The sequence below is a fragment of the Trachurus trachurus genome (assembly GCF_905171665.1).
Source record: "Trachurus trachurus genome assembly, chromosome: 19".
Lineage (NCBI taxonomy): Eukaryota > Metazoa > Chordata > Actinopteri > Carangiformes > Carangidae > Trachurus > Trachurus trachurus.
The window spans coordinates 23,534,950-23,558,795 of NC_139913.1; the positions used below are offsets into that span (position 1 = coordinate 23,534,950).

General features: G+C 40.7%; 1 protein-coding gene across 1 annotated transcript; it reads left to right on the plus strand.

Annotated features, from left to right (window-relative positions):
- Positions 1-775: 775 nt before the first annotated feature.
- Positions 776-12,919, plus strand: LOC311002477 (G protein-activated inward rectifier potassium channel 1-like; the record flags this gene model as incomplete). The annotated part of the gene is made up of 3 exons (XM_083993860.1): positions 776-1,444; positions 10,703-10,919; positions 12,246-12,919. The coding sequence occupies 3 exons, from the start codon at positions 776-778 to the stop codon at positions 12,917-12,919; spliced, it is 1,560 nt and encodes a 519-aa protein (XP_083849986.1).
- Positions 12,920-23,846: the final 10,927 nt, after the last annotated feature.

Genomic DNA, 23,846 nt, shown 5'->3' on the forward strand with positions numbered 1-23,846 from the left:
CAAATAGCTGCCAAGCGCCACACATACTTTGAAATAAAATACAATTTTGTATTACAGCTTTTAGGGATGATAGGGCGACAAGAAACATGTTTAAAAAATGTGGGGAAAATAAAATGACAAAAAAAAAAAGAAAATTGCTCACGGTTGATTCAATGTTACATTATTTGTGCGCTCTGGTGCTTCTACCTGATTGGATACAAGCCACGGGAAAAAAAAGAAAAAGAAAAAACATTTCCCTATCTATAACCCCACATCAGATCCCCCACCCCTCTGTGAAAGAGAAATTTGCCACCCGTGCTGCAGCTCCTCCACAGTCTTTAATTTGAAGTCACTCCTACCAGTGCGTGTTCCCTCAGGCAGGAGTGCGCATTGTAGCCTGGCCATTCACATTCAAAGGCTCATTGAATAGCAGCAACTCAGCGGATCGACCAAGGACAGACCGCCCGAGCCAGCTTTTGTTTAAGATGTGATTTTGAATGTGTTTCTCTTGTTTTTCTTTCATGCATGGATGAGACCGGAACAAAAAAAAAGTTGGCACCTGCAGGAGTCTCCTTTGCGTAAAAGGACCGAGTCTGAATCATGTATTGCGCAGAATCTCTGCTCACTTAGAATCAATTTACAGGAGAGAAGCGCATCTCCATCTCACAGGATGGGAGTCGCACGCTGACTGTTATTGCTTGGTTTTGGCCAACGGGATACCAAACTTGCGTAAAGAGCCTTTAATTCTGCACAAGTACTATTGATCGCCTGGCACAAGTAAGCGGGGATTGATAAGATGTCAGCCATAAGGAGGAAATTTGGAGAGGACTACCAGGTGGTGAACACCAACCGGAGCATGACTTTTTCCGCCCCGGTGAAGAAAAAGCGGCAGCGGTTTGTGGACAAGAACGGTCGCTGCAACGTCCAGCACGGTAACCTTGGCGGAGAGACCAGCCGGTACATCTCCGACCTCTTCACCACGCTGGTGGATCTCAAGTGGCGCTGGAACCTCCTCATCTTCATCCTCACTTACACAGTCGCGTGGCTCGTCATGGCATCGATGTGGTGGGTGATCGCCTACATCCGCGGCGACCTGAGCCACGGCGGCCACGACGCGTCCTACACCCCGTGCGTCGCCAACGTCTACAACTTTCCCTCCGCGTTCCTGTTTTTCATCGAGACGGAGGCGACCATCGGCTACGGCTACCGCTACATCACGGAGAAGTGTCCGGAGGGCATCATCCTCTTCCTCTTCCAGTCGCTGCTGGGCTCCATCGTGGACGCCTTCCTCATCGGCTGCATGTTCATCAAGATGTCGCAGCCGAAGAAGCGCGCGGAGACGCTCATGTTCAGCCAGGACGCGGTGATCTCGCAGCGGGACGGGAAGTTGTGTCTCATGTTCCGCGTGGGGAACCTGCGGAACAGCCACATGGTGTCCGCGCAGATCAGGTGCAAACTCATCAAGGTAGGCTACAGGTGACTGTAGGTGACATGCTGGGAAGCGCAAACCCATTAACCCAACAGGCGCACTTCGGCGTAGTGAGCGTCTGGCTCTTGCTCCATCTCAACTAAAATACCATTATCAAGGCTGCAACTAATTGACAATCTCTTTATTTGTTCTGCAATTGCTCATTATGTTTTATGAGTGCTTTCCAAGCCATGCATTGAATTTCCATTCATCTCCAGAATTGATTAGGTTCCCCGAGGGTCCCCTGTGATTTGCAGAGGAGCTATGGTTTTGAACATGATGCTCCAACATAAGATGTATTTTAATGAGTGACCATCTACATTTACCCCCCCTGCAGCACTGTTTGGATTTATCACCAGTTCTGTTTCTTCATCTCTAAGCTGCTGAGTGTGTTGCCTAGCTGGTACACTCAGGGTCATCACAAACTGGCCCCCCCTCCACAGTCAGCAGAATGGCTGTCAATGGGCTGTATATCTAAGTTCAGCCTCTGCTTCAACTGTCCAGATGAGATGAATAGGCCCCCAGGGGACAGTAGGTGGAAACTACGCTTATTGACTAAAAGATGTATTGAACCAATTCTTATACTTAGTGGACCAAAATAAGGTAAAGACTGTGTTCCCCAAGGCTACTCCAACTATAATGGCAGAAATGTCTGTATTTCAAAGCACTGGGAGCTCCATAAGAGCGTCCTGTATATACACCTATACATTCATAAAACCCTGCATTCACCTCCTGTAGCAGACAACAGGCGTGATACATACAATGTATTGCTGTAGATATCTGAAGGACATGGCACTGTGTTGTGACACGGAGAGTTAGTTGTACTTGTGTCATCTCTGCAGAATAGTCTGATGATCTCAAGTGACACTTTCCTATCTTGCTCTCTGGCAGAGGAAGCTCCCAGGCCTCTTCACATCACCACGAGTGCATTAATACGGTCATACTTAATGCTTTGTGCTGCACTCTGGTTTTATCCAGGCATATAATTTCATTTTAAGTATCACTTTCTGTCATTTCTCTTTAGATTAGGGTTAAAAATGTGAAATGGTACCCAGCAGGGAAATAAATGTGACTCAGTTAACACATAAAAAGCCATGATTAAATAACGTATTATCGCTAATGTTTTAGCGCTCTCTAGGATGATTTCCATTTCTTTTCATTATCATTTGCTTTTTAATTAATAGCCCAGAAAGGCAAAGGGGAAAAAAATATGTTAGGCTGCGTTAATTGCAAAGCAGAAATGCAATATCATCAACTTTTGTCCTGCCACAGAGAACTGTACTTTCATACAGGCAATTTAATATTCTGTTGTAGTTTTCTCTAACTTGTACTGCTTTCATCCCATTAATTCAAAACGAATGAAACCAGTTGGATGTCCCCCCATGGGGCAAACTGTCATGTTTGAACTTGGTCAGATTTGTCTGCACATGATGTTGCCTTAGTAGAATTACCTCTCCTTTAAGGCACATGGGACGACTTCAGATTTATTATTCAAAAGGATGGAGATTGTTGGGATGGTTTAAATTAGGCTCTGTGCCCGACACCTGAACAGAATACGACTACTTGGAGCTGAATTTTGATTTGCACCCAATCAGTTCTTATTCGTGACATTCAAAGCAGAACACGCTGCAACAACTGCTGCACTACTGATGCGTATTAGTCACATTATGGAGAACCAGCTGTGGACATTACTCATTCTTGTCTTTACCTCTAAGGTCTTTTTTAATGAAGCGGTCTGAGTATAGCATAATAACAGCAAAGTACTGTACAGTAGGATCATTTCCAATTTGAAATGCTTTCACTCATCTGTTTTTTTCTGATTTTCAAAAACAGTCTCTGGCTTTCTATCAGAGATCAATTGATTAGATTTAGGTGATGATCGGGATCTGGGATTTCTGCCAGTAAATGATGATCTTTTAAATGAGCATTAAATTATCTTTTAAGCCAGAGCTATTTACGTGTTGGTGGAAGGTCAGACATGCAGGACTTTTCTAATTGGCTGCTAAGGAGCGTCACATTCAGTGGCATCAATCATACCCAGGGGAAAAACAAGAACCAATCAAAATGTGCTCTCTAAATTTGTTTTATTCCAGTGCGGTTTCTGATATTTGCTGTAGGATAATATTACAAAACAGATGTTGTGTTTTGTTATTTAGGACTGTTGATCAAATGTGTTGTTAAAAAGTCACAGCATGCAGGACGCCGCTGTAGCATTGCCATGTGTTTTTGAATCTATATCAAAATTGACAGTGCAGAGCCATAAAACTGTGCCATGCTCGTGTCGGACAGTACAGTGTACAATGAGGCACTGTAGAGTAAATTGACTCCACATCACCTCGTAGTGCTAATACCTGCACTGAGGAAACAATGCCGTGGCTCCTGTTCAGGTAACACACCGCTCAAGGTCACTGTCAGATGGGTTGCCCATAAAACTGACTGGAGAAATGAGGCATGCTGCTGTAAATCCTAATGATGGAGCTGTGTAAACGCACCGTGGCATGGCACCTGCTATCAATTGTCAGGGATACTCTGGGGTAGGTGTAGGCTGTAAATTCCTATGGGACCTGGATACTCTGGATTCTGGTGCATATAAACTCTTTTCAACTTTATTTTCTTCACAGTTGTATTTATCTAAGAAATAGACACAGGCGACCATTATGCATTATTTTTCCATCCATCATTTTGATTTGATTTGAAATTCTTTATTCAGTCACATCACACAATAGCAAACATTATCGACACAAACATTATCGACAAAATAGTGACTGAAAAGGCACAGGCAGAAGCATAATGTTATATTAATGCCTGTCCTACAAGCTACCCAGCATTCTTACAATATAAAAAACAAACAAACTCACATTAAGACATAAGACAACAACAAACAAACAAGCAAACGAACAAACTAAACTAAACTAAACCAGAGGAAAAAAACAAACAAACAAACAAACAAAAAAACAGAAAAAAAAACCCGGAACCAATAAGGTTACCAGTATTTAAATATATTATAAATAGTAGAGAAAAAAAAATAGACAAACAAACAAACAAAAAGTAAAGCTACTCCACATTGTTACAATATGAAAAAAAAAAAAAAAAAATCAAACAAACAAACAAACAAACATAAAAGCAAAACTAAACCAGAAAAGGACCAGAACCAATAAGATTAAAGCAGAAGTAAGCAATATTTTTGTGTTAATCTAAGTCTTAAATAGTTCTATCTTCCGACAGCAATCACTTATATAGAGTGTTTGGACCGAAACACGGGTCTGTCAGTTACTCTGCTCTGCTCTGAGCCGAGGAGAAAACTTTCCTTGTATCCTACAAGTTTTATCCAATGAGGAGAGAGAACGGCATAAAGGGGCGGTCCTCTCTGTGTGTGCAGCCAAGGGATGTGCCTGAATGTGGTGACGTAGGGACGAGGACCAATAGATCCATGACAAGGGCGGGGGCTGCTAACTCCATCGGCTGACAAGACGTTATGGTGCGTTCAAGGCAGCCCGTAACTTGTGTTTTTCCGACCTGTGAAGTCGTACCAGTTCAATCTGGTACGAGTTCACGGGTCGGAAGTTACGAGTGGCCGTTATAGTGACTTTCACAGGTAAAACAGGTCGGAAAAACACGAGTGGGTTGCCTGGAACGCTACAAAGTCGTAAGTCGTGACTTGAAGCTGTAATTTACGGTTTCAAAAGCCTGCCTGGAACGCAGCATTAGCCAAAACGACCGGATCGCTTACTTCTGCTTTAACAGTAGCAGTAAATACATTTTTAAATATAAAAAAAACAAAACAACAAAAAACAAATAAACATTAACATTTGTAGCCTTCAAAAATTGCCCTGCATACCTTTTCCTACATATCATTCCATCAATAGTATAAACCTTATTGCCCTTTTGTTTTGTGAAATATTTTTTTAAAGCACAAAATAATCCAGTGACTTCCAGTATGCTGTCGTAGAGTAGGGTTTGCTGGTCATTGTGGTTTTCTCCACTATACCTGTTGAAGGTCTGAGAGTAGTTTCTATTTTTTCTCAATATGGAAATATTAACTACACACGATTGGTGTATAATCAGGTTTCTTTGGCCTCCAACAGAAACTGAATATTTGAACTTTTTGACAAATTGTCTTTTGTCCTTCAGTTTGTCCGCGTCTGGATGCTCCAATACACATGAGCCGCTGTTGCTATGGAGAAAGTCAGGTTCACCAAATTGAGTGGTACCAATCTCAAAAATGCTTTGTTGTTGATTTTGTGAAGAAAAAATGCAGCCGAACTCACTGAATTTAATATTTGACCCCGAATCTAAAAATCTGCAGTTCATCTATTTTCTCAACAGTGTTTTCTTCAGCTTTTCAGACACGTCTTGCAAAAATGCCCCTCCTGAGTTGTAGGGTTAGTTTTATCCTACCCCGGAACTCTTATGCACCCAGGATTGAACCCTGAACAATTCAAACAATTTTTTACAGAACCAAACATTCAATATCCAACACCATCATCACAATCATCAACGTGGAGAGTGACAGAGACTTAAACATCAAGAAAACGCTGCTGCCTTAAATAACGCCTCAACTCAATCACTAAAACAAGTACAAGTGACGGACAGTGTGGGAGTTTTTGATTTCCCACACACTCGTCAAGAGGCCAACCTGGAATGTAAGATCGTTGTAGTAAATCATACCTGCAGAGAGGTGTCTCATGAAAAAACTAAAAAGCAAAAGCATTTACAATCGGTAAACTGTCATTTGAGTTTCAGTTACATTTCATTAGATATTATTTTCAATGGTGTTGGATGCAAATGTGTCAGTGCCCACTATGTTGTGACTGAAATACTTTATTTTTTATTTTATTTTGAAACATCCCTAAGCAGGCCTGTGCATTTCTCTATATCCATAATGCATATTACTGTAACTTATAAAGATAACCTTGAATTCCCATTAATATTAATGCACCTTTCATTAATAAACCAATAGAATGCAGTGGTGCACTGACCCCTGCAGCATGACCAGAATACGATTTTGACAGAGAAACATGCTTGCATTTCTTTTGGTTGGGAGGGGGTAGGGGGGTGTAGTGTGTAGTGTGCAGAGGAAACCCACCCACACTCTATAGCAAGACAAACAAAAAGTGCTCAGACAAGATGGAAACTAAGCTGCGGCAATGTGGCAAACAGCAGCAGCCCGACAACAAGACAGAGGAGAGAGAGGGAGGAGAGTGACAGCTGGGCAGCGCTCGTCAGTGTCAGCAGTAGCTCGTCACAGTGGGTCGGTCCACAGCGGGAGATAAGTGATAAGGACTAGTAGTAGAAGACAGACAGGCAGGGTGGGATGCGGGCGTTTAGCTAGACAGGCCAGCAGGCAGACATGTCAGCGTGACTCTGCCGCTGTCTCACGCTGAAGGACGAGAGGAAGGAGAGGGGACAGATGAATTAGCTCTAATGGTGCGGTCTAAGGACGGGTAATGGTGGCTCATGTCATGTGTGACGTCTGTGTTAGGTTTACCTTTAATGTCCATCTGTCTCCAAATGGACACACACACGAGCACACAAGTGCATAATTGCATTAGAGACACACAGACTATAAGGCAAATGTACACACGACACGCGCATGCATTGCACAGTGCACACACACTGGTGCAACTTTTCCTGTCACTGTTTGTTTCTTTGCATCACTCTCACACACACACACACACACACACCTGCTCTCACTCACACACACGCTGTCAACGGAGGAGGAAGTGAGTCACCGGGGATCGGCCTGCTTTCACTCAACCACAATCTCAGGTGGCTTGGTAAATGAAGCTCTCCCTCTACATCAGCTCCTCTTACAAAGGCCATTAACTTCCCCCTTGTGGCAGTGACTGGTTAGCGGCGGCAGGAGAACACACAAGGCTTTCACCTTGTTAAAACCTTTCAGCGTCGAGCAGATCTCTCCTTTCTTGGAAAAGGTATAATAATTCTGTGGCGACACCCTGGTGCTAGCCGACAGAGCCATGAACAAATGGCCAAAGCATGCCTTCCCAGGAAAGTGGTTTCCAATCTCATTGACTTGTAGGAGCATTGCTGACAAATGGGACACCTGCCTGCAGCATCTCAGTGACAATTTACATTTTTAAATGATTGAGTGACAGAAATTAATTCATATATGGACATGGGAGGCTTTTAAAGCATGATTTAATGTGCTCTTCTCGCTTATAGCAGAGCGAGGGAGCTTTTTCCAGAGGCAGATTTCATGGTTATGTGGAAAAATCAATTGCAAAAGTATCAGACTTTTATTTAAATTCTGATTTAGACCTGTTTAGTCCCACTGTATGTCACTTATACAAGGTGAGACATGTGGCAAGACGAGGGTAAGAAAAGAAGGATTAATTAATATTCAAGTTGTAGATGAAAATATGCAAAGGAAATTTGAACTGCCTGAGGGAACATCAGCTGGAAATCTAGGCATATCAATATTAATGTAAGGCATAGCAATGACAACACAAAGACTAGATACCTGAAGACAAAGTATTAAAGCACAGATAGCGTTTAGTCCTGTCTGGTGTTCACAGTGTTCTGTGATTTAAGACAACTGCTTTATTAATTTTTTATCCTTTTAGAGATTTATCCTGATTTAACTTCAGTAGACATGAGACATAGGCTCCCTGTCTGCGTATTTCAGGGGCACCCATCACTGGTACAGCGTGATGGGTGACACTTTCCCTCACCAAGGCGAGCCAGAGATCTGTGGGCACAGACGTCTTCCTGTGAAATGTCACATCCCTCTGTCCTCAACATCACTCTGAATACAAATGGCAGTCTGTTTGCCATCTGTGGACCGAGTGGCTCCTCACTCAAAGGGCCAGAGAAACTACTCTGCATTCGAGTTAACATGAGGTGACAGAAACTAAGGAACTATTTCACTTGAGCCGTTGAGGAATATATCTTGGTTTAGGTAATAAATGTTACTTGGACATGGGATTTCATTTTCTTTCTCTTTTAATGCTTTTCATTTATTTATCTCATGTGGATTGCGTAAGTCATATGGTTTTCTAGGTGTTTTTATTTTACTTTTATCTTAGGCCTTTTGGGTGAAACAAACAAACCCTTTTCTTTGTAAATCATTCATTCTTCACATGATTAACTGGATTAAGAGGTTTTCATTTGATTGGACCGGACGTTTTATAGGCCCTGGGTTTCCTTTTTTACATTTCCTTGAGCTCCCATTCTAATTCCATGTTTTAATTTAACAGCTTTATTTGATTGAGCTTGGTTTCTGAAGAGCAAACACCAGTGTCTTCTCCATAATCTAATGATACCTGCCTTTAAGGACAGGCCCCTAGACAGAGTTGTAAGTACTCTAATGCTCTGGCAATGAGGGGGCTTGTACAGAATAAATGATGAGGTCAAAGTGGCTGCAAATATAAATTATACCCATGTTGTCTGATGGAGAGGGAAGCAGGAGACCACAGGTTTTCACTCCCTTACTTCTCACCTTTATCCATGCAGCATGCTCAACAGTCAGCGCACAGAGGACAGCATCAAGGTCCTGTGGAGTGTTGTTCTTCCCCTGGGTGTATTGTTGCACTCTCTATCACTAAATGCCAAAAACATGTCCAAATGTTCCTTTTCAAATCAAAATGTGCCCCTTCCTCTGCCAAATGAAAAAGAAGACAACAAACAAAAACAATACTGTTGACTCATCCTCCGAAAGAAAGAAAAATAAATATTCAACCGGATAAAATGTCATGATAGATTTTCAGGGAGAGTAAGCCCTCCTCATTTTACAAATCATGCAGGTTTACAGTAAACATACTAATACTAACCCACAGGTCAATGATGTCTGTATTTGGACGCATCACATAGGACTTTTTTTTTTTTTTAAGGCAAATTTTCATCCCTTTCATCCCAAATGCTACACATCAGCTATTCTTCCTAGCTTTCTTGTTCAGGAGCTACTCAGAGTTGCTGTTGCTCCATAGTCAGTGTTAGCATTAGCTCTGTTTACTTACCAGGCTTCCCAATAGCTTCATCTGGTGTTGACTAAGGTTATATAGCACTACTTCTCCAGGGCAGCCTGGTGAACATGGAACGTGGTGATGTTCAAGTCCAAACAGGTCTAGCTTGTTAGCAGGCTAACTTTATATTATTATTAGATATATTATTATTAGCAGAGGAAAAGAGGTGATAGAAATGGAAGTGAAAAACATGGCGAGTAAATGTTTCTTTTCTCAGGTCTGTTTTCTCCTCACTAGCAAGCAATCAGATATAGATAATGATAATGCTATGTAGCAATGGCTAAACTTGAAAATCCTATTTCATGTGGAACTAGGCTGAATCACAGAAGGAAATTACCTTCTCAACATCATTTCATGGGGCCCTTAACGCTGCTTCAGTTACAGTCCTATTACGGTTACATCTGCAAAAACTACATACGTATACAGTATCTGTAATGGATACTGGATGAAAAATATCTATCAAAGTGGCACAAATTATACAACAGAGATGCATAAAATCTTTCCCTGCTGGTGAAGTGGGCCTTGCAGACTGCTCACCAGCAAAGTCCTCTGGGTCATGAAAACCCTGCAAGATAAAAAAAAAAAAAAAAAAAAAAAACAAGGCCTTGGATTTTTGGAGGGATTCCATTCACAGGCTTGTTGATAATATCCATCCCTGCTGTCTGTCGGGAACACTTGGGTTTTTCACTACTTCTCTCAGACACCAGTGGTTGTGTTTTATACAGCCGAACAGACTGATCCATAAAAAAAAGGGACAATGATGATTGTGACTTTAACAGCTGGTCAGAGAGGTTGGAAATGGGAATGAGTTACATCTGTTATAAATTTTCTGTACCTTTAAGTCAAAAGAATCATTTCTTTGAAAAGGTTCAACTTGTATGAAACACAGATGGTAGCTGTAACAAAATACTAGGCCTATATAAGAAATTAATTCCTGATAACTTAAATTGTTTTGGTTTCAGAACTTGATTTTTTTCATGTATATGCATCTATTTATATACCATACACTATTAGGAAATTCATAGGGGAATTTAAACCACGAAACTAAAGAAGTATGGTTGCCAAATATTTCAGTGCTATAAATAAAACAGTATTAAATTTCACATTATGCATTCACCAGTGGCTAAATGTCACAATTAGCCATTCACTTGCTTAGATAATCAGTTCACAGCCTTGTACTCTGACCCCACTGTGGAGGAGAAAACTCAAAGAATTATGCTGAATCGTATGTAAAAATGTAAATGTACCATGTCCTGTGTGTTTGTGTCTCCAGTCCCGGCAGACCCCTGAGGGCGAGTTCCTGCCTCTGGATCAGTGTGAACTGGATGTAGGATTTGGGACGGGAGCGGACCAGCTCTTCTTGGTGTCGCCTCTAACCATCTGCCATGAAATCAACACCAAGAGCCCGTTCTTCGATCTGTCACAGCGTTCTCTCATGAATGAGCAGTTTGAGATTGTTGTCATCCTAGAGGGCATTGTGGAAACCACTGGTTAGAGCTCACTATATTTTCCCCTAGTGTGTGTACTGTCTATCTATGAATCTATGAATGAGCATTTATCATCATTTAGCCTGCGGCACAGTCCATTTTGCGGTAATAAAATGAAATATTTAACGGAATATTTAATTTCATGGTCTTTAAATATTCAATAGGACAAGCACTTCTCCATCTCTGTCATTTTTTTCATATTTCTGTCTCTTTTCTTGCTGAAAGACATTTACCACTTTTCCTTTCAGTTCTCCGTCTGGCTTTCTGTCCATTTCTATTTAACAACCTACTTTCAACACTTTTCCTCAAAATAGGGTTCTGCTGATGGACTGTGATCATTTTACAGATCAGAGATTGCTCGTCTTTGCAAATGTGAGGATATCTGTCCTGTTTACCCATTAATGTAGAAGCGTATTATCATTTGTAACATTTAATTAAGATCAAATGTAATTTGCACTGTCACCACTTCATGTATATGGCACATTATTTGTGATATCAGTTTTGTTTTGTTTGTTCTTTGGTCACTCCTCTTTCCCTCTTGTTCATCAGTTAAAGGGATAGTTCATCCTCACCCTTCACCTCACCAAAATTCAAATTTCACTCATTATCTACTCACCCTCATGTCAACCAAGAGCTGTGAGAATTTTCAGAGTCCTCTGTGCCTTCTCTGAGTTACGGGGGGGTCCGTGCAGCAGTATTTGTCCATATAACGGTTGTGAATGGATACCAACTTTATTCATCCAAAAAGACACACCAAAAACCATCCAAATACCTCCATACTGCTCGTCTGTAATGTCCCTCTTGTATTGAAGCCCCAACATGAGAAATTGTTCCCGCTGGTCAGTGTAAATCACGCAAGATTTGCACTGACACAGGAAGAGCAGTGAACCGAGACACTGGGAGCTTCTGCTACAAACAAGCTTAAAATATAGACTTATTTAATTTTTTTCAGAACAATTTCTCATGTCGGGGCTTCAATACAAGAGGGACATTACAGACGAGCAGTATGGAGGTATATATAAAGGATGTGTTTTGGTGTGTCTTTTTGGACGAAGAAAGTTGGTATCCATTCACAACCATTATATGGACAAATACTGCTGCACGGACCCCCGTATAACTCAGAGAAGGAACGGAGGACTCTGAAAATTCTCACAGCTCTTAGTCGACATGAGGGTGAGTAGATAATGAGTGAAATTTAAATATTTTGGGTGAACTATCCCTTTAATGTAGCTCAGCTGCCACCACGCAGCCCTGCATCATAATGTTTCCTTCACTTCAGCGTGTGGATTTAAATGATTCTTGGGCTAACGTCTCTTCTTTCATCCTCAGGTATGACCTGTCAGGCGAGGACTTCTTACACTGAAGATGAAGTCCTGTGGGGTCATCGTTTCCTCCCTGTCATGTCACTGGAAGAGGGCTTTTTCAGAGTCGACTACTCCCAGTTCCACAACACCTTTGAGGTACCTACACCTCCATCCAGCGTCAAAGAGCAGGAGGAGAAGTCCTCGCTGACGTCCCCCAACCCTCTGCCCGTTGCCCCCACCCCCTCCTCTCCTCTGCTGGGCAACGGCGGCCGCGGGGGGCGCAGGGAACGGCTCCTGTCGGCCGACTGCGCCGATCACGCAGAGGACCAACCCTACAGACTGCCCCGAAAACTCCAACGCATGAGCTCCACCAAGGAGGAGCACCTTTGGGGGGGGCTGAAGACAGGGCCAGCATTGCCGGGGGGGAAAGCCTCCAGCACAGGAGATCTGCCACTTAGTATTCAGAGGCTGAGGTCCAGCTCCATCCCGGCCGCGCGGCTGGGACAGCCAGAGGAACAGGTCCAGCTGTTGTCCTTGGACGGAGAAGCCGAGGAGAGTGAGGCGGAGAGACACAGACTGCCAGCAGCCATCAGCACGGTCTCTGCTCCAACCCCAGCACCGGTCCAGATCCCCATGGTGGGGAGTCGACCAGAGGATAACCTGCCCCCCAAACTGCGCAGAATGAATGCAGACCGCTGACTTCTGCAACCTTTAAGACTAAAAATATATTTTAAAATTGAATCAGGCTTGATGGGCATTGTACATAGATAAAGACTACTGTGATACAAGTTTTATTTTTTCGGCAGACTTTATCCAGTATTTTACATTTACCTACTTAGGCTCTCTACTAGGTTGTCCATTGCCACAAACAGAGGGACAACACCAATAAGCCATCCATCCGCTCATACTGTGAGTCGTTTTTGATATCACCATCTGTGCCCCCTACTGACTTTTAACACTTCTGTCCTTGTGCTTGTTTCTTTCACTTCTGTTCATGGAGTTGCGTCAAAGACTTTATTATTATCTCAAACAACACAGTTTTTCAATTATTCAAGCACCAAAGAGGCAGTCATGAACATGACTGGCCTGAATTGACTATTCACTAAACCTCCACCAAATTCACCCTCCACCACAGTGATTGTCCAATCAAAGTTTTGTGAGCAGAGGCCTGCCAAGCTCTGGATTTTCCCTCACAAGGCTGTAGAAAAAGTGACATTTAAGGAGTTTGGACGTTGGCATGTTTCTTTTAACCTTCAAAAAGGAAAACTGGAGCCAGAAATGTCAGCAATTGATTAAAAAGTAACTTTTTGTGCTGTAAAGAGAGCTGCAAACATTTGCGAGGCCTGCTAACAAGTAGCGCTACCCAAGCATCATCAAGGCCAAGGAGCTGGTAATTAACTGACTAGATAAAACAGGTTATATTTTCTAAAAACCAAGTTCATGATAAATGCATAACTGTGTGGGCACAGATCCTGAAAGCTGATGGAGTTTAGGCCAACTATTAGCAGCCATAGCCTGCTCTGTTTGATTTGGGAAACGTTACATACCATTAACGCCAGGCAATGCTACCTGAGATAGAGTTATGTCTACCAAGCACATTAGTATTAAGTTGTTTCTCTTAAAATCTTAAAGAAGAAAGTATACTGTGCAAAAAATACAAATGAGTTTGTAAGGTTAGCAGCCAAACAGGGTTATGTAAGAATAGAATAAAGCAGCCTTATCTCACATCTTTGGTCTTCACATTGAGTGGCTGTTCACAGCAACAACTATTTCTATTCTTTTATCACAAAAACCACATGTGTTATATAGCTAGCCATCGAGTGCACAGTTTTAAAAAGAGTTAGACAGAGTTTTCATGGAGCTAAAGTTTAGTATCTAAATGTAGAAAATCGAAGGGTTACTGTCTAGAAATGAGAAAGCTGCTTTTGTCTACCTCTGTCTATCTGAAATCAACAACCTAATGTTTCTAAACTTCATGAGAAATATAAGTGATAAGTTACCGTTATTACTGTAAACTGCAGATATGCCATGCAAAAAAGAGAGCTAGGTAGGCATGGGGCTTAGCGAACCGTCAATCAACATGAATTGAGTGAAAAAAAGGATCCTAACAATTCTGATTATTAAGTCAGTTTGATACACTATATTTACTCTTCACTTGTACTGAATATTTCTTTATTTGAATGCACATTTGAGTTGTATGTTTACTACTGTACACTTTTAACACTTTTTACCCTATGGTGCAGTGTTTGCATTGGCCTGCTATACGCATGGGTGACCAAATGTAATCACATGTCAATTTTGGACGACAGACTTTCTTTCATCATGATTTATTAAAATACCTGGGAATGCAGGGATGCTGACATCAGGGGACACACATTATTGCCAATATAAAGGTAAGATGAAACTTCATATTGCAACAGCTAAATAATAAATTCTTTGAAATCACAACTGTGAGTACAGTTTTTTTTTCCATATGCTCCCTTTATTGTAAGATTCCGGTTGTATATGAGCTGACAATAATTCAACACCCGGAAGTATTTTAGCCGTCATTATGCATCAGCAGCTGACGCCCGCTGTGATGGTTAAACCAACATTCATTCATTATTAAAACCTTAAAAGTGAGTATGAGTGGCTTCTATTTTAAAGCAATTTTCAAGAGGGCAGGAGTTCGGCGTAAAATAAACTTTCAGCCAAAACCATAAAAATGTTAATCTACTGGGTTAACGTAGGCGCTCCACCTTCCTCTGCTCCCTTCACATCAAAGCCTTTAGCGTTCTCCTCTGAGCTATGAGTTTGTTATTCTGAAGCCAGCAGAAGTCAAGCTGTTTACCAGGCTGCTCAGTGGCACTTGGTTCATTTTGTCTTGATTGTGCTTATCGAGATGGAAATGCTCTAGAAAAGGGCAATTATCCAGACATTACACATCTGAGGATGTCCAGAGCTAATTAGTCACAGTGCAAAGAACAGCAGAAAATTTGATTATGTAACGCATTGACAGTACAAAATGACCTCCGTCCAGCTTTAGATAAAATTAACTCAGATAAATGATGGGAAGAGGAATAAATCACAGACCATTCTTCACACAGACATAATACTGTATAATGATGGATTCAACTAAAGAAAATTCTGTTTTGCTTGTTACTCTGTCATTAAATTATGCTTGGGAAATGGATTAGCCTAATTTTCATTTCAATGCCACTTCCTTGGTGGAATGAAGGTCATTACGTCTATAAATAAGGGATAAAATGTGCTACAATTGTAAGACTGAGCCACTGTTGAGAAATGGATGAGAGCCAACCAAACATAAAAACTACATTTGAGCTGATGAAGAACAGAAGGTTGAAACAGGAAGTAGTTGACCACAACACAACAGTAAATCTGTTCCAGACGGTCATGGACTTCGTCAAGGTTAATAGTTATACTTCTAAAGTGATACAAATGATTAGTTTGTAAATATGATATATTATCATATCATAGGTCAAACATCCAAAAGCACCATTTACAGATTAAAGTTACCATGATAAAGTTGCAACCAATAATGATAAAATAATATTTCAATTTTTATGATCAGAACGTGCGTTTAAACCGGTAGCAGCAAAATCTGGTAGCTCTGAGTTTTTACTGTTGTTTTTGTCGTATTTTGTATTTTGTCAACTGGTTGATATTTCTGTGGAGAGAGGAGCATGTTCAGGAGAGGAGCGTTTTTCATTGAAAATGGAGCAAGTCTGGAGGATACCACCCTGTTCCAGCTGAGATGAAGAAGTGTTTTCATGGTTGCCATGCTGGTGCAAAAGTGAAGGCTTGGAAATGGAGATGTACAAGTCGGTTCTCTTTGCTGTCAGTCATCATGGGAAATGTCAACTCTCTGCCCAACAAGAGTGATGAACTGGAGAAGACTCAGAAAGTAGACATTTTTTCATATCATTGTGCATATCCCATCCATGGCAACACCTGAAGTTCCATGTGAAGTTCTCCATCACGTTGTTGATAGAGACTAAACACCTAGAGGTACTTTTAATAATAAACTTCAATGATGTTTCCCTGATGGACTGCACAGTGAAGATGGTAGAGGCCCATCTGAACAACTGGGATCATCCACTTCATAATAACACCTTGATGGACAAAAAATGGTGGTGGTGGTGGACGGCTCCTCTGTCTTCGCTGCAGGACGAAGACATATAGAAGATCCTTTATCAGGCTTTTGAATTCTTCTGCAAATGGTAGATGGGCTGACGCACAAATGAATTTCCCTTTGGGGATTGTAGCAACCAAAAACAGCCAATAACGTAATAATTTTGGCCATTTTAAATGTAATAAAGCCAATAATGTAATAACGTGCCAATAATGTAATAAAACTTTTGAGCTAATAACGTAATAACTTTTTAAAAACATGACGACTATGTCATCCACTATACCTATTTTTGATTAGCAAACTGCACAAAAACTGTAAAAAAAAAAAAAAAAAAAAAAGGCTTTTATTTCCAAGAACTGCAGTCATATTTATGTATTATTACATTATCAGCACCAGTTATTACCAGCCAATAATGTAATAACTTATTACATTATTGGCAAAAAGTTATTACGTTATTAGCTCAAATGTTTTATTACATTATTGGCACGTTATTACATTATTGGCTGTATTACATTTAAAATGGCCAAAATTATTACGTTATTGGCTGTTATTACGTTTTTGGTTGCTACAGGGATTAATAAAGTTCATAGTGTATCGTATCATATTCTCACACATCATGCCGTCATCATTCACCAACATGTTGTTCCATACATAGGGCCTATGCTTATTTGCATTCACATGTACAATATGCTATTATTCTATTTCCAACATAATAGTATTCCCTCCTACACAGAGTAGAGCTGTTTTCACACAGTAAACTACATTTATAAATAATACCATGCTTCCAATCATATACCATTATCCTTTTAGGGACATTATTATGCAAACATAAAATGCGTAAGTGTGTAGGAATAGCCTGTGGACAGTGTTGTGTGCATGAGTGTGTGAGAGATTACAAGATGTAATAGGGCATGTGTGTGTGAGAGTAAAAAAAAATCAGTGTATGAGCGTACAATAAAATGTGACTGTGCACAGACAGTAGTGTCTATGTGTGAGATTGTGATGTCAAGTGTGAAAATCTCTGAAGCGGCCTTTTATTAAGGAGTTACAGTTGATTTTAGCAAACAATTTCATGATACTCATCGGTATAGTTGACATCTAATGTGTCGCAAAGTTTTGTATACAACTCCTTGGGGATATACTGTATAATGTTTTTGTGATTGAATTGAACTGAAATCATAATCTGCAAAGTAATTACATAGCTGTAATAAGGATAGTGGTGCATAAGAACAAAAACTCAGGTACCTCAACATCAATGCATTTTCACCATTTATGCATTTTATAGACTCAATGCACATCACTGCATGATGGAAATTTGCAAACAGCTGCATCCCATTAAATCATCTTGGTTTATAATCACAAGCCTGAAGTCCATCAGATAAATCAACATCCACAGCAGTGATGTTTTTTTATTCTTAATGGTTCATTCTCCACATTCTAAAACTATCAATAACTATTATCAATATAATGCCTCTTCACAAGTCCATCTTCTGGTTCATTTGCTCATCTATGTTTACAAGAGCTCCTGTCACAGTCTTGTAATCTCACGTTGCCTTTGTATGCTTCCACGTTGGTGCAGAGTGTGACTGCATGTGTGCATATAGGGAAGAAAGTGCAACACTCTGAGGAGAGGCACAGTGATCAGCTCACACATCCACATTGACCAGATGCTCATCCATAGTCAATGAGCAGAAAAATCGTTGCTTCTCTAAAACAGTGCCATTAGCTATGTGAGCAGGATGAGCTGGTAGATTAAGAGATCATCTACAGTGCGAGGATAGAGTTCTGTAGCTGTTTGACCTCTTAACAGTCATGCAGGGTAGCAGAATAAATCTCTATCACTGAGCTAGGATCCTGTTTCAGGTGAGTTTGCTCTCAGGGGTCGAGGAGACCATCAAACAACTGAACAGGATGGAGTGTGGGAGTGGGAGTCTCCCTCCTCTCACTGGGCCATGGACACTTTCTTTAACTGTAAACGCACTCCGCTGTTTTTCGTCACAGACATTTCGATTCTTTCTCGCAAATCTTTTAGTCGGATGGAATAACATGTCAGAGAGAAGAGCAGCGCCTGAACAGAAATGGTCCATGCAGTTTTTAAAATTTCCTGTTGATCGCCACTAGAGACCGCAGTGGGAGTGGGCATCGCTGGCTTGTGGCGTCGGCTGTGTTGTGCCCACAGGCTCGCTCAGGGCGGCCTAGGTAAATATTGTTTAGCTCTCCTCTGCAGAATCTCAATTGCCTTTCTTTCTTTGCTTTTCTCCACAAGTCACTGTAGATCAGTTCAATTGGTCTTTATTGCAGTGGTGACCTTTCAGTTAAAATCAGGGACTGAGAAGTGTAAAAATTAGTTTTGGTGACTCCATGAAGCATTCTCCACTTGAAAAATGCTCATTTCAAGATCAATATTTCTCCACTTTTTCACGTCCGCTGGAAAAATTGCACACTGTAAGAGCAAAGCAATCTCAGGAGGTATTTTTCAACCACATACTTACAATGTCAGCAGGATTGTAAACAAACATTATTTGCAAAATGAAACATTCCTGAGATAAACCTGGAGAATATGAGAAAGTATTTTCTCTCATTTGATGGAGCTGAATTACTTCCAGCTGCTGCATCACAGTACATCTAAATCTACTTCCGACTCATACCACATGGAGCTAGATAATAACTTTTTGATAATAAACCTAACAGCAGGATAGGAAAGTTTTTGCTGAAAACATTTTCTTCATGCAAATTATTAATAGTTAAACAATATCATGGAAACAACTTTTATCACCTCAAAACTACTGCAAACTTCAGTCTTTTTTTAACAGCTATAAAAATGATTTTGTATCAAAAATGGATAGCATGGGGTGTGGTTTAGCTCAGTTGGTAGAGGCCATAGTTCTTACATCTACTGCAATCAAATTGCCCAAGTTGGGACAAATAAAAATTACTTGACTTGACTTGACTCCCGCCTGTATCGAATCCCGACTCAGGGGAGAGAAGAAAAGAACAAGCTAAAAAAAAAAGGATGCCATAAAAGAAGTAACGAACCAAAGGACAATTAGGGGAGACTGGGGACAGTTGCAACACTTTTTTAATTTTTCTCAGTTACTCAGAGACTATTTGGACTAGGCTCACCATACCTTTAAACATACATTTGTCAGCTAATTAGTCATACCATTTAAAGATGGTTACATATGACACATCAATCACAATATTCATTTGAATGGAAGAATCCAGACGTTGCAACTGACCCCAAACGTGGGGACAGTTGCAACACGGATCAGGGACGGTTGCAACATATTAAACATACATTAAATTTCACAAATTTCTTTACAAAAATAAACAGTCAAGCAGTGCAGTGGTAATGTCTAAAATATCTCTGACCGATTTACTATGAGTTCAGTGGTGTGTCATAAGGATTCCAGTCATGTACCATAGATATTTGATGATCCCTAGCGCCGTCTAGCCATGGTGTAACTCCGGTTTGCCTGCATCAATTTTTTGCTCCCCCCAACACTGGGTGACCATCAGGAAAACGATTTAGGGGTCAAAAATGACCAGAATTCTCCTTTAAAGTAACATGCAAATAGACTGAAAACAAATTCTGAAAACATCCTCATCAATTCAACACCACGTGCTGCAAATACAACACAACAGAAGTGTTTCCATGGGAAATGAAATGGTGATCCGGGCTTGTACTACCAACTCTCTTGAGGAGCTGAAGCAAGTAAATATTTAGGTATACATTTTTTAAACCATAAATGGGTTGTCACAATAGTTGTAATCCATTTATTTATGTAATTGTTCATTTAGTTTGGGTTTGTCATGCAGCATTAAAGTAGATGGATATTAGTCGACTGTGGATATTACAGCCTTTTTAAGCCGATTTTCTGAATGTACATTTAGTGAAAAAAATGCACAATGAATCATACGTCTGAAAAAGGTATAATGTGTTCTTATCACAATTACCAAACCAGCAGGTGAGGTGTTGTAGCCTATTTTCCAGGAAATTCATGCTTCCCATGATGACCCTGATTGAAATCTGCTCAGAGTGAGAGCTCAACATGTGCCCGCCTCATTACCGGGCCCATCACTCCATTACAGAGTGACAGAATCTTATTACATGGCCCTTCATGGCATCTTAATTGGGTTTTACCGCTAAGACTTTTTCTGAATTACAATCCTACCACTGTGAATACAAAATCACTCAGCGCACATTAGCGGGTGATGCACCTCAGGAGCGAGTGCTGCTGCTGCTTTGAATGAGTTAGCGCCTTCACAGGGCCTTCGCTTTAAATGGAAAGGATCCTGAATTGTTTAAGACTTTAGTGAAGTTAGTGAAGCAGACAGAATCATTTATGGGCCGAGTCAAACTCCTACATAGCTGGAAATTTATGAGCATGTTCGTCTCCCGTGAAAAGCGCGCTTGTCTAATAAATATTTGATTGATCTTTTAATAAGTGAAAAGCACTGCTTGGGGAAGACATCCCTGCTTAAATGTGTGACATCATCTGTCTACGCAGAACACCAGACAGAAAAGATTACCTAAATATTTTAGGTGAGAGGCCATGCCTGAGACATTACGGAACAAGTAATCATTTCAAATTACTTTTTCCGTGACAAACTTGGTGATCTGGTTACAGAGAAGAAGAGCGCTGTGTCTGCATTTGATTATTTACAAAGCTGTTAAATTAATACATTTCAAGGTGTGTATTTCCCATCTGTCATTCAAATAAACAACACTCTTTCTGCCAGCCTCCCACACATCGGCTCGAGGCTTCCAGGTGAAACCTTCAGTGAATGACAAAGACGTAATTTTCCTGTCTTTCATGTAGACAAAAAATGCATCTCCAGCACTTGAAGACCTTGTCCAACTAAAACTAACAGCTTTGATCTCCCAAATGGCCTTGCACTGCTCACTTAGTTTGCAACTCTTCATGATATTAATTACCCCCCCCCCCCCCCCCCCCCTCCTCCTCCCGATTACCTAAGTAACTCATTCAGTAAATACCATGTGGGATAATTTAGTAATCTTCAAAGCGAGGCTCCAGAATAAAGACTTGTTCATGTCCCAGAAAATTTACATATTTTCAGAACATTTACATATCCTCAGAAAATTTACATATTTTCTAGGACACAAAGATGTCTTAGCTCCTCTTCCTGATTTCCATCATCCGCACAACTTTTAGATAGAAGGGCTTTTGTCTGAACGGTAACACATCAGATGTCAGATAATCATTGCCTGTGTCATTTGGAAGGATAAAAGTCTAATAGCACAGAAGTACAAGAGGAGGCAGACTCTAAAGCATGCACACAATCATCTGAATATGAGGAGTATCCAAACTTTTTGGACTCCAACTTTCAGTCTATAGCTCAGATTTTATCATCCCTCTCTGTTGGTACCAATTTGGCTAGGCTTTAATATTCGCTCGGTCAGTTTTTCTTGGCTTTGTTCAGGTGCATCTTATTAAATCCAACCCCTTTTGCACACACATAAATATGATTACCTGAGCACACACTTATTCAGCACAGTGCTGTGACAGTTGACTCAGTGGTGGATGTTTTGCCGCACACTAACTTTGATAAATAATTCAAACTTTTATTAAAGCCAGATGCCGGGAAGCAATTCCTTGAAGAGAGCTGAGATGAGACAATGGTAGTGGCTGGAGAAGCTGTAATAAGTGCTTCTTCAAAGAAGTTCAAGTGCAACCAATGACAGAATTTTGACCCCTTGTGGCCCTGTTCGGGTTGAAGTCAGGAAAAACACGTTTTCATTCAAAATTCATATAGATTCATATAGGCCTGTTCGATTAATCGGTTTTAAACCTTATTTGCGATTATTTAGTTAGGACGATGTTAAAAACGTAGAATCATAAAATTGATTTTTGTAATTAGGGTAATTGCGGTACAGCCCCTGTTCATGTATCTGGGCTGCGCTGGGTTACCGTAGTGACTTCTGATTCACTTCGTAAGTCATGCGCCTGTCCAAGAATTTCACAGTGCACACAGAGGCTCTTTTTTCGATCCTCACTTGTCTGCACCTCCATTACGGACCACAGCCTGGTTTTCCACAAAGCAACTCATGTGACAGAATAACAACCGTCTCAGAAAAGTCAGTGGTCTCTGTTGTCGGTGTGTTTTTACTGACGGGTTCAGGAAATCTTCTTGAGAGAAGAAAATCTGGATTTAATTTTTGGGCAAAATCGAGCAGCCCTAGTTTCATGGTTATATAACAATTTAGTATCAGCTGCCAGAGTCTTTTTTCTTCTCTTATGTACACACTACTTCATCAACACCAGATGTATGTCAACGTCAATAGGTTGGTTTTACACCAGGTATTATTCAACTATTAATGAAGATAATGGGTTTACAGTGTTTTTATACAGTAATGCTCTAAATATTCAATTGCACTCATACATACTGTAGAAGCTGATGTTCCAACCTTCAGTTAAACTATTTCAACATTTCAGCCATTATATTTCAGTTTTTACTCTTTGTGAACTACTTTCTTTTATCTGTTGTGTGAAGCTAACGTAAGTTCATATATTAGCTGTGACCATAAATCCATTATGTGTGGCTAATTTCAGTTAGCCTCCTATATATTAGATATTTCAATGATTTATGCACAACCCCTCGCTGTTTAGCCTAATCATTTTTAACAACTGATTCAAATTATTCATCTACTACTTTCATCAAAGATTTTCAACTAGGCCTATTTATTTCTAACTTGCCATTTAACCATGACCTCTCTTTTAGCTAACTCTTTCCCTTGTGGATTACTTTCACACTGACTGCTTCTCCTGAATGTGCATATTCTTAATATCCCTGACTGGGAATTACCAATAAGCCCACATTTGTAGGCTACTTTGTATTTGAAGGCATATGAATACAAGAAACAACCAACAAAGTGATATTTGGGTCAAATACTTGGATATCTCTGACAGTTTTTGGACACGATACTTGTCACGACTCAGCATTTGATGCCAGCCTGGGGAAGCCTGGGAACAGATTTGCTATCAGTGCAGCAGAGTAATGACCAATAAAACGCTGCTTCACACATTCGCCAGTTTCAAGAAAAAAACAGCAGCTGAGCAAACAGGCTCTTCAATCTGGCAAACACACAAATGTTGAGCGCACATGTCCCAGACTGGCCACAGTACCAGTCTGTCTTCTGGGGAAATGATGCAGTGCTAGCCAGCATGGAAGCTGTGCAGGAGCTGCATATGTGCCCCTGAACCTCACTTCTTATCCTCTTCTCCTGCCAGGCTGATTTACAGCCTCTGGGTCGGGTTAATCACTGCATGGTTTGGGGACAAATTGGTAAGGCAGGGAAGTGAGTCATTTGTACCATGCATACTGAACTCTCCTTCCACGTCTTACCTGACAAAGCAGATTATTCATTCACACAGTATTAGTTTCTAATACAGCGACATCTCAAAGTCAGCCAGTTCTGCAGCGCAGCCAAATAAGTAAAAAACCATTTGCTTGATGCTCTGCACAGAAATA